Source organism: Dermacentor andersoni, chromosome 2 (genome assembly GCF_023375885.2).
Source record: "Dermacentor andersoni chromosome 2, qqDerAnde1_hic_scaffold, whole genome shotgun sequence".
Classification (NCBI taxonomy): domain Eukaryota; kingdom Metazoa; phylum Arthropoda; class Arachnida; order Ixodida; family Ixodidae; genus Dermacentor; species Dermacentor andersoni.
In genome coordinates, this window is record NC_092815.1 from 145,585,318 (window position 1) to 145,597,828 (window position 12,511).

Genomic DNA, 12,511 nt, shown 5'->3' on the forward strand with positions numbered 1-12,511 from the left:
CACTATAAGTAAAACGATAGCTGCGAGCGCATTCGTCGAGATCATAATCTCACGGGTCAAGACTGTGCGTTGTTTAGACAAGTATCACCATACAGTTCAGAGTGGCCGCTGGTGGTCGCGTGTAGTCCAGATTTAGAACACTATTCCGATTGCGCCTGAATCTGATTGGACGAGGCTATTCGCTATAGAATATTTGACAAGATTCAAGAACTACCGGATACTCAAGGCGCGCTTAGCGCCGATCGAGTGAAAAATCGGCTGAACATCGGTCACCGGTTCAGGCAAAACAATGGGGTCATGACGATACAGTTAGCCCGTGGCTGCCATTACGAATGACCAATATCAACAAGTTATACCTGTCATTGCTGAAAATGCACTACACGCAACATCGAGTACGCTCGGAGGACCAAGCGGATCATCTTGATCGTTCGGTCTTTTGCACAGCCTGTTCCTAGCTAAGTGAATATGAAGAACTTTAAGAGGAAGCTTTAGCTCGGGTGCTCCTATCCAAATTCACGTAAAAGGAGAAGTCGTTTTTCTCGGCAACCACTGCACCAAATTTGACGGGGTTTGTTGCACTAAAAAAAAAGCTCTAGTGACTGTCGGTTTCGAATTTTCGATTTAGGTCGTCAAATTTTTATTAAAAATTGGCAAAAATCAAACATTTTCAGAAAACGGAACTATCAAGTTTACAACTCTCTAACTCAGCAAGAAAAAAATGATATCAATATTCTGTGAATTGCATCTGATAGTACGTCTAAAGCGGACAAAATTGATATGTTACACATTATTCTAAAAAAACTTAGTAGTACGGAAATACAGATTTTGCGAACCATTGTACACAATATTCAAGTAAGATATAAATTGACGTATCGAATTTGTCCGCTTTGAATGCTCTAATGAATGCTGCTTACAGAACCGCGATATCTGTTTTTGATGCAGAGCTATTAATTTATAAACGTCGTGTGTCTATTTCTTTCGAACTTTCAAATTTTTGAAGATCCTTTTCAGAAAATTGAGGCCCTAAATAAAATTTCCGCTTCCAACAGTCACTAGAATGTACCTTTCTCTCTCAAATGCAACAAATTTCATTAAAATTGGTCCAGGCGTTATTTCATAAAAGCGTTTTTGCGTTTTACAACTATTTGAATAGGCCGCGTCGGAGTTGGGCCCGAGCTAAAGCTTTGTCTTAACTTGCGTATTTGCGATTATTGGTTAACTTATTTTTGTGCTTTATATATATCAGAGGTGCTACCCGATTGTTGTCCTGTACTCAAAAGTGGGTTCGTGCTATATTACAGCAAGTTGTTTCACATGTACATCTACAAAGGGTTTTGAGCAACTCAGCTGCATTGCATGCCTTTCTCTATCTACTTATCAAAGCAGCTGAGTATGTGGGCTGTGGCCGCATGACCGTCGTTATTGTTTTGAATGCGAAACTTGGAACCAGTGCTGAGCACGAAAGGACCGCTATAAGTGGGCTACGAAGGGGAACCGCTGAAAGTGAAGCAGTTAAGTAGTTATGTTAGTCGTGTTAGTTGGAACAGTTAGTCTAGTTGTGTTAGTTGCTTTTCTAGCAACTATACCAGGTCACCTGCACTCCAGTTGTTTGAGAAACGCCGACTGTATGAAGTCCTCAACATAAAACAGCTATGTGAACTGGAAAAAATCGAGTTAAATAGCCGAAAACGCCCAAATGCGTTCGAATAGGAAGTGCACGTGGCGAAGGCTTTTATTTATGGGACTGCCGAATGCAAATTAGAGCAGCGACTGTAAGGAGAATTCGCACGAAAACGGTGCCTTCTAAAAAAATGCGCAGGTGACAGCGATAAGCGTGCGCATGGGCATCGTCGGGATCAAAGGCCGGGCCAAAGTTCGAAAGGTGCGCAAGAGACAACGTGTTCTCTTTTGTACTTCAAGTTTTTTGCGTTTTTTGCGCATGAGGTCAAATATGGAGTTTCACAAACTAGCCCAAATTTCAGTTCTCGTAAACGAAGTTTCATTTTTATGCCTTTTCTATCGCTATGTATAGTTTCGATACTCGTCTTCTTTTTTTTTCGCGACCAGTCTTGTTCTTTTACTGTCATTATTTTACGCACGACGAAAGAGAAAGAGAGAGAGAGTATACTATTGGAAAGGTAGAGAGGCGGGCGGAGCTAGCGCACTCTAGAGTGTTATACCGTGCAGAGGGCACGGGGGAAGTAAAGGTGTGATTCGATGAAGGATGATGACGACTTAGAAAAAGGATGCAAAACGATGACAAAAGAAAAATATCTTTCTGGTACTATTCCGCCACGAAATATGTGACAGAGCCATTGTCCTTAGATGCGAGCGCACTATTAGGCACTGTTCGGAGCAATTTCTTTTCCTGGACACTAATAAAATGATCATCGCGTCGATGTAGTCAGTGTCGTCACCATCGAGTGCGCGATATTTTGTGCAGACGTGGCAGGCGTGTAATTAAAGCAGCTCGACTATTTAAGCCTGTAAAATCAAATTCTGTATATGAGATGATGTATGACGAGATTTCTTACCAGACAGCGTGGCTTATGTTGTTATCAATTATTTGTTGCAGACCTCAAAGGGTAAGACTGCAGTGTTTCTTCGCCTCGGGGGGGTCTTGCAAAGCGTGCGAAGGTCTTACTGTTTATTTAATTGATTGTACTGCACCGCCGTCGAGGCCATTATGACGATTTCTGAGTTTACACGCCAATTTCTTCTGACCAATATTATTGTCACCTGAGAGCCGCCATTATCTTGCAGCATTAAGGGCAGGCGACATCAAAAATAAATCCACGTCGAGATGATTCCTGAATTTCAAGCGGCCCCTTAACATGTGGGCGACGGGACAATGTCACGAATGCAGAAATCAATAAATAGTTGCATGCCTCAAAAAACGAATGTTTCCTTAAGACAGGTCCCACTCGCACTGCACGAAAGGGCAAGAGGAGGAGATAATCCAGATGCTACAATACGGCACACGGGTGCACTTGGGTGCATTAAGAGGTCGTTGCCCTTTCGATGAAAAACAAGAGCTATTTCTTAATCCATCAGCGTCGCACACAACCAGTTTTGATTAAAAAACGCGAGACACGATGAGATAGCTCCGGGATGATCTAAAGAAGTCGTTCGACCTTTTTAAAGAAGGAAACGTTACGCTCGGAAGAAGCGAAGACTGCACCCAGGCTAACGTATTTAGGCTCTTCCTTTTTAATTCTTTACTTAGCAAAGCCTTCAGAGCAACACATTTATTCGGGCGAAATAACATAAAGCATAAACGTCAGTTGAGTTGAACCACTTATCGTTCGCTTTTACTTTTTGCACTTCTGCTAAGTAAAATACCGACAGGAGGAACGCACTGGCGTACAAATGGACTGGACAGACGGATTTACAAAGGGGCACCAGCGAAATGTGATTTTGTTGAGCTCGAACGGCCTTTTTCACTTAAATATCTTGATCCCTTTGTAAATGCCTGTATTTTGTGCAATACAAACCATTTGTTTTCTTCAGAACATTTCTCTGTCTACGTGATTGTTGTTTCGATATGGTGCCTAGCGGGCGAAAATAAAAAGCGCAAGAAAGGTTCTTTTCCCTCTGACTCAAATAAATCAAATAAGTGTATGAAGCTTTTCCGCGATTGCCTGTAAGTCTGATGTTTCTATCTACTGTTATGTTGATTCATCTAAGGGCCATAAACTTTTATTCAATTATATATCTACGCGCGTCTGTTTGGGCTCCTGCGTCCTTGTGTGCGTGCATGTGTGTATGTGTGTGCGTGAGTGCCTGTTGTGTATTTGTTGCTAACGGTACTGTAACGAGCGGGCGGACACACGCTGGTAAGTGCAAGTACGTTTTCTCTGAGGCAACTCCTTCGATGTACTCGGCACGGAATGCGATCAGTCTAGTTCACCTTTAGAAAATTGATACTTACGACTAAAAGGTTGCAGGCAACTGCACGACAATTAGTGTGCTTAGCCTTCGGCCGCAGATCCCACCACGCGATTCTGGGGATGAAACAAAAAGGGAAGAAAAAGAAGAAAACCAAATGACTTTAAGCTGGCGAGAAAAGCAGTCATGGCCAGCTGGGCAAGGAATTTTGAAGGTGACACTGATTGTGATTCTGAATTCCGATTTTCGAGATATTCATTCCAAAAGTGTGCAACGAAATATATTGGCACAAGTTATTGTTGTTCTTGAGTGCATAAAATGGCTTATGTTAGATAAATTAATAGAACAACACGCAATTTTTACCGCAACTTTGCCGGCGCATACCTCAAAGGGGGTGACAGTCTCAGAACTTCTTCCAAGTTAGTATACCTTGCAAGCTCGCGGGCTGTCATTCGGTAAATGCAATGTTTGCTGTAAGCAGAGTGTCGAATAGAAAGCTTTTCGTTCCGGTTTTCCTTCCATTTCAGCGAAAATGGTTCAGTTCTGGTATACTCCGGTGCAAAGAAATAACGGTCCAAACTTGTGTGAGCCGGTTCAGGTTTATTTGCATAACCAAATAATACCCAAAGGATAATTGCGCCAATCTATATATTGCCTTTGTTTTTCGCTCTGATCCCAAGAGTGCAGTTTATTTTTTACAGAAACTCTTCGGTGCTCCTGAGATGAACGAAAAGAAAAAAAAAAGTATACGTGTGGTTCAAGGCACCGGTAGATTGGGAAAAAAAGTTTTGCAGATTCAATGCAAGTGTGGGAACATGTTTTTTTTAATTATGGGGCTTTACGTGCCAAAGCCATTTTGTGATAATGAGGCATGCCGTAATGGGAACTTCGGCCACCTGGGATTCTTTAACATGCACCTCAATCTAAGTACACGGTTGTTTTATCATTTCGCCTCCATCAAAATGCGGCCGTGATGGCTGGGATTCGATCCAGCGACCTCGTGCTTAGCAGCCAAACACCATAGCTACAAAGCAACCACGGTGGTTGGGAACATGTTTGAAGCGACGCCCTAGTGAACCGATTCAGTAAGTAGCTTACAACTAAATGTGATGCATAGAATTGTGTTTAACGTTGACTCAGCGACGCTATGAAGAGTTAGGTGATGTATGGTGCTCGCCGAGAGAAGAATGGTGATGAAAGGTGCATAAGCACTTTATACCTATTGCGCGAGCCGCATTCCCATTCTAGAGTTAATGGCCCCGTACCCTGTGGCACATATTCAATAGCCGGGAATCGATCATTCGAGTATAATTAAGCTTTGGAAACTCAAACAAGCCGTTGAAATTACTAGCAGGTCTCAAAACAGAGGTTCGATCTTTGGCCCTACTTAATTGGTTAAAATTTCCTAATATATAAGGTAGAGTACCTCGTGGTAAATACGCAGCTGTCCGGGAAAGGCATAGATGAAATGTAGAAAATAAAGTAAATGAAAGAAGTTGTTGAATATATGGCCTCCTTCCACTAAGAGATCTGTGTGCGTTCGAGATTCATGAGAATCAACATTACATATACGAGATGTTTTGCTCGATTTATTGTTTAAGTAAGAAAAACACGGGTGTTCTCTCCGGTAGTTTTTTTTTTCGCTCTACATAAAATTTTGGTCAACTACCGCTCCGAAGCCTGTGAAAAAAGAACCAAACCCTCGCATAAAACCTGCATTCCACGTTCAGATCAACGATAATCACACAGTCAGCGCCAGGCCTCATATCAGAGGAAAAGGAGGAATAAGATCACGAAGGACTTTGTGATAAGGCTACTGCAGCAACAACTTTGTAGACAAGACAAGCAAAGGCAGTACTCCAACCGGCAGTCGAGAACCATTTGCCACAACACCCGGATAATGTTCCGCCAGAATACGGACAAGCAGCCAAAATGTTCTTACGGAGAGCGAGGACGGTCATGGCTATGATATCAGCGTGGTTGGTACTCGTTTTCTCAAACAAGAATTTTAGTACTGTATGATCAGAAGTCGACGTCTTCCATCATGTGGGGGCGTGCACGGCATTTACCTAGCACCGACTCAACACTCTAGATCATCAGGCTACCTTGAACCTTCCACCCCACAAGTTTTCAGCACCAGACGACGCCACGAGAGAACTCATTGCCCTCTCCCCCCATCCCCGCGCACACACACCCAGAAACAGCACCGAAAAAAAAAAGTTCCAGTAATCCCTCCCAGTGTAACCCCGAGAGACTTCTTTTCCAGCGCGATTTTACATTGCCCTGCACAATTTTCCCTTCCTTCCTCCCGTCCTTTCCAGAGATGCCCATATACGAAGAGAAAGGACCACATTAGTTTATTATAAACAAACGTTCTCGACACCAACACCGGATAGCAGGCATAACAGGCGCAGTATCGTTCGCTTCAGGAATCACTTTGTTAAAGCAAACCTCAAAAGCAATGTCATTTCTATCGCACCTACTTCATTTTAAACACTAGTGTGGCGAAAAGCGACGACCCAGCTAGAACGAGCTTCTCAACTGTAACATATTTGACTATCATCAATTTCAAGTGGTCTCGAATTTAATTAGCAGTATAAGGTCAGCGCAACATTGGACGGAGGACGGAATGAACAAACACAGCGTTTGTGTTCGTTCTTTCCAACCTCCGTGCCCTTTTGTTTCACTGTTTTCATAATATATTAGCTATTAGCCCTGTCGCACACTGCGAGTTTATTATTACCAATCCTGCCTCGCGACAAGTGGTGATGGTGGGCGACGGGGGCGGGGGGGGGGGGGGGGGGGGGGGGGCTGCGACAGTGAATATCGCGCAATAGCAGTGTTGTCGTGTCTAAATCCACAGGAAGCTTGTGCGCGTCGACTAATGAGTTATTATACCTAAGCTACAAGTGCAGGCAACGCATGGAGGAAAAGCTCTTGAAAAGGCAGGCTACCTGAACCCAAAACCACTTTACTTCGGGTTGAAAAAACAACGCAACGTTCTAGTTCAGTTCAGATGAATAAAAAACAATTTTCTTTCGCGGTCTTCGATTTTTTGTTTGGTTAAGGTTCAATACCCTAACCATCACGTAATACCTAAACATCCAATTACTAAAAATTCGTTAATTAATAAAATATGTATTTGGATTTATTGCGCAAGCAATGGCCACTTCTTCAATCAATGCAGTACAAATATTAGATCGAGTGTTTAGATTACTGTTATCGGTCACGTACAGCGTCCGCTTAGAAATTATAATTCCGATACGGCCACCGTAAAGATATGACAAGTACACAACTAGAACACGATTATGGGCAAGGAGGCACTACCTCGTCCATGTTCGTGTCCTAGTTGCCTGTCAATTACAGTTCTGCAGCGCTGCATCCCAATTATGCTATTCCAGGTCGCCCCAGTGCAAGCCTTCATTTACATTGCAATATTCTGTATCGCCTAAAAGAAAAACAAACTGCGTCGTATATTTTTCAACCTTTTCACCCAGGAATCCAGAAGTGGCTCAGGCCATCTGCATCGCCGCGGTGGGGCTGGCGGCTCTGCTAGGCGTCGTGATGTTCTTCCACTCCAGGGCAGCGCGTAAGCTATTTCACGTTGCAGCTCCATCGTTTCCATTTTGGTATTTATGCTCAACAAACCGACAGAATTTTTCAAGACACGTGTCGGGTCACCGGCGGACAGCACGCAGCCAGGTTTGTTGGAGCACGATTTGTTTTGTAATGTAAACGTAGTGCACGCAACAGGTTTGCGTAAGCAGTGAGCCTAGGTAGTGAACACATGCAGAAGACGTTCTCGTCGCAGGCGCATTAATCCTCTCTACAATTTGATTCGTGCGTAATCGAAATTACACGTAAGCCAGTTGCGTGCAGTACATTATAAAAAACAAAGTTTAACAATTTGAGGGCTTTTCTTGTCGACAACCTATAATCGCCATCAATCCTGCGTGCAGGCATTTCCCTTGTTTAGCAGTCTGGGCTCGCGACTTTCCTGTCAGGAACGCAAGGTCATGATGAGCCGATATATTGTGGCAACGCCTCCCGCTCGATTCTGTGTCACTGTTATCATCCGCTATTGAAGGCCGGCTGATTCCATTCATAACCTGGTCAGTGTGCCGCTTTGACCACTGACGATGCACGACTAACGTGAAAAGGAATAGCATTGCAAAGGCATTGCTACAAGATCGCAGCCACGATTGCGCATTGCATTCGTAACTTGAAAGTAGCGGAAGCGCCGCGCTAAAGGCAAGAAATGTGCGCATATATGACCAGTATTGCTTGGGGACGAGGTAATCCTCAAAGTGTGAACATTTTTCTATGGGTCTATACAAATGCTTTCATTGCAGATTAACCGGATTTCCCTGCTGACCTCTACCTCTTGTATGGAGTTCCCTTTACACACTACTTTTCGCGGCCCTATGTGCCAGCTATCTGTCGCTGAATAGCACTTTAGGTGGCATTACTTACGCTCAATACACACGTATGAGTGTTGTTTAGTTTGCTATGTTGGCCAACACCCCCTACCGATTATAGTATTTGGTTATGCAGTGAGCTTTCACTTAATCGTTGGTATTTGACGTGGATTGGGAAAGACGCCGTAGTGCAAAGTCACTGACAATTTCTTTACAAATAATATATTCGTGAGATTGAAAGTCCCGAGAGAGTGACACACGGGCTATAACGGACGCCGCATAGGGAATGATCCCGAATTATTTTGGCCAAGTAGGGTTACCTACAATACACACCCAAACCACATTACTCGATCATTCAGCAGTTCCATCCCCAATTTAAGACATTTAATTATTATAATGTGTAAATGTCGATGATTGGTAGCTTCATGAGCGATAAGGCCTTAACAATACAAACAAAACATTGATCAGAGAGAATACCCATATGATCAGATTTATGCATGCCCTTAGGGATACATAGGACTCCATAGAAAATGCATGGGAAGCCTATATTATGGGTGGGCCAACTTGAAATTTGGGGCCGGGCCAACTAGAAATTTGGCGGTGGGCCATCTGAATTGTTAGGGGCAGAATTCAGGGCTTACTGGAATATCGGGGTGGGTCAGCTTGAAATTTAGGGATGGGCCAGCTTGAAATTTGTGAGTGGCCCAACTGAAATATGGGGGCACACTTATGCTTAGGCGCACTTAGACAGCTCCAACGGATTTTCTGCATACCTCTGCATCGTTCTTGGCCTTACCACGGCGTCCACTGGACCCACTCCCACATTCTAGTAAACTCTACCTTTACGTATATGAGCGTGCTGGTGCCTAGGCAGTTCACTGGATGTGCCAGATATCCGCCTATCCGGTTTCTGCTCCCTGCATTTAATGCCTTTTAGTTCTTGGCCTGCATGCCTTCAAACATTTTTGCTCTTGCAATGGTAACACCTTGCTGCGGAACGCGCGCACGATTTGTTGCGTGTTGCAACTTCGCAACGGCGAGGCAGACAACCGGATGACGAATCGCGCGTACCCGCATGGGGTGACTAGAAAACCTCGCTTGCCATCGTGCGTTTCGGAACATTTTCCCATAATGCCTCCTTTTTAATGCATCATCATTAGGAGACTGTAGAAGTGGAAAACGTATGTCTGAAGCGTGCGAAACTGGTCCCATGGCGCATATATATATATATATATATATATATATATATATATATATATATATAGTCAATAAACAACGAAGCAAGCATCGGGGAGATTAACCACAGAAAATTTCCCCGATGATTTCCTGGACTTCATTGTCTGTTGCCTTTATATGATCATGATTAACAAAAGTCGAGTCCCTTTGTTTCCTATCGCATCTCGCGAGTATATATATATTTACAGGGTGTCCCAGCTAACTTGGACCAAGATTTTAAAAATACCAAGACCCCTAGAGAAATGGTACCGACTGTATAGTAGCCGTAGTCCTATATGCTTGCGGCCAGTATATTTTTTTTCATCACGAAGTATTACTTAATTAATTACTTTCTTTTTGGTTATTTGAAGCTCCTTTTAGAGATAAGGAAGACACGCGCACTATGATGATCTCCGCAGTAAAGGGACGCCCTGGACTGAGGACGTCGATGCATTTTTTTTTGTCGTAGAATAAAGTGATTTTCTTTCCTTTCTCGCTCTCCCCAGTAAAATCTTTCTTACCACCAGTCTTGTGTTTGTTACGGGAAAGAATTGTTGTTGTAGCGCTCTTTTTCTCGCATTTGCCCGCCGACGCGCTCGCCGGCGTTCCAACGCGTTATCTTCTATAAGCTTGTCTTCAGGCACAATTCTCTCGTTGCTTGCGTTTATCTTACGTGCCGTGACCACGCAAGCTCTCGCTTGCGATCTAACTACGTTGTAAGATACATGTTACACCGCGGTTCTGACTGCACCTCCGTGAGGGCTGCGTTTCATATGCGCTTCCTCGTCACATTCTGACGTCTCGGTTCCTCATCGCTGGGCAGTTTTGTAGGCCGCGGCATAGTTGCCAAAAATTTTAATTTTCAAAGCAATACAAGCAACGAACTCAGCCAGAAATAGTTATTTTCTCACCTGTGATTCGACGTAGGTCCCCCGATGTTGAGCGCGCCACGCGCGTGTTGAGAAAATTAGGACCATATTTTGAGCCATAGGGTTTCCAACAATAATTACAACCGGGAACTGTAACGCTGCTATTGTTCAGCCACCACGGTGATGATGGCTAGTGCATGAATTTGTCTGATCATCGCGCTTGCGGCTTGAGACGTTCTTGCGGCTTTGTTTATTACGCTTTATGTGACTTCGCAGTCATAAAGGGGAAAGCAATCTATACCTAAATAAATTCGGAAGACCATCTAAACAATCATCATCAGCATCAGCATAATCATCTTAATCATCATCATCATCATCATCCTATCCTTTATGTCCACTGCAGGAAGAATGCCTCTCCCAGCGGTTTCCAATTACCCCAATCTTGCGCTAGCTGTTTCCAACTTGCACCCGCACCTTTCCGATTTTCATCACCCCACGTAGTTTTCCGCCATCCTTGACTACGCTTCCTTTCCCTTGGCACCCATTTTGTAACTGTAATGGTACTCCGGTTATCTACCGTATGCGTTACATGGACTTCCCAGCTCAATATTTTAATCTTAATGTCAATGAGAATATTGGCTACCTTCGTTTGCTCTCTGATCGACACCAGTCTGTTCCAGTGTCCCAACGTCACACTTAACATTTTTCGTTCCACTGCTCTTTGTGCGGTCCTTAATTTGTTCCCAAACTTCTTCGTTAATATCGAAGTCTCTGCCGCATATGTTAGCACCGGTAGGACGCAACGACTGTACACTTTTTTTCTCAATGGCAGTGGTAAGCGTCCAGTCAGGATTTGGTAACGCTTGGCGTATGCACTCCAACCCATTTTTATTCTTCTACAAGTATTCTTCTCATGATCAGGGTCCCCTGTGGCTAAATGACCTAGATAAGCGTAGTCCTGTACAGATTCTTGCGGCTGACTGGCAATCGAGAATTCTGGTTCCCTTGCCAAGCTACTGAACTTTATCTGTGCTTTTTTGCGAATTAATCTTCAACCACACTCTTACACTTCATCTATTAAGGCCCTCAATCATTCGTTGCAGTCCATCCCCAGGATAGCTGAGCAGGCCAATGTTATCTGGAAAATAAATTTTGCTAAAATATTCGCCGTTGATTCTCACTCCTAAGCCTTCCCAGTCTAATTGCTTGAATACTTCTTTTAAGCATGCAGTGAATAGCATTGAAGAAATTGTTTCTCCTTGCATAACCCTTTTATTTATAGGTAATGTTCTACTTTTCTGTGGAGAACCAAGGTAGTTGTGGCGTCTATGTAGATATCTGCCAAGATATTCACGTTTGCCTTCTGTATTTCTTGAATGCGCGAGGCCTGCATGACGGCTGGTATCTCCATGGAATCAAATAGCCGTTTCATGAAAAATGAAACCCATATAAAGGTTTATTACACTCCGCAGATTTCTCAGTTACCTGACTGATGAGATGAACGTGATTCATTGTAGAATATCCCTTCCTGAAGCGAGCCTGTTCTCTTGGTTAAGTGAAGTCAGGTGTTCCCCTGATTCTATTGGAAATCGTCTTGTTGAATATTTTATACAATATTGAAAACAAGGTAATAGACCTATTATCCTTCAATTCTTCAACGTCCTTCCTGATGGATTAGTATACTGTTGGCCTTCTTCCACCTCTCTGGTACACTTAAAATCGTTAGGCATTGCGAATAAATGGCAGCAAGCTTTTTAAGCATGATATAATGTAAAGTCATATCATGTAAGTCCGCCCTCATGTAAAGTCACGTCTGGGGACCCTTGAGGTTCAAATCAAATTAAAAGAAATATCTCTTACATCTTCGATAAAATCAGTTGTTATTCCATCTCTTGCTGCCGCTTTCCCTCAGGACATGCCTTCAAAGGCCCTTCTAACTTCATCACTACATACATAAGGAGTCTGTGTATGCTGATCTTGACTACTTCCAATGAGGGCAGCGTGGCTGCTCTGGGAACTGTACGGGTCGGTATAGAATGCTGCCACATTTACTATACCATCTTAAAGTGCTGATGAAATCACCGGCTTCTTTTTCAATGCATACATCTCGCCTTGTCCTGC

General features: G+C 43.5%; 1 protein-coding gene across 1 annotated transcript in view; it reads left to right on the forward strand.

Annotated features, from left to right (window-relative positions):
• LOC129387512 (uncharacterized) overlaps positions 1–12,511 on the forward strand; it is an 85,028-nt gene that overhangs the window by 36,596 nt on the left and 35,921 nt on the right. The window contains exons 5-7 of the mRNA XM_055076482.2: positions 1,820–1,987; positions 2,576–2,585; positions 7,386–7,477. Of these exons, the coding sequence (XP_054932457.1) occupies positions 1,820–1,987; positions 2,576–2,585; positions 7,386–7,477 (270 nt within the window). The remainder of the gene's footprint in view (positions 1–1,819; positions 1,988–2,575; positions 2,586–7,385; positions 7,478–12,511) is intronic.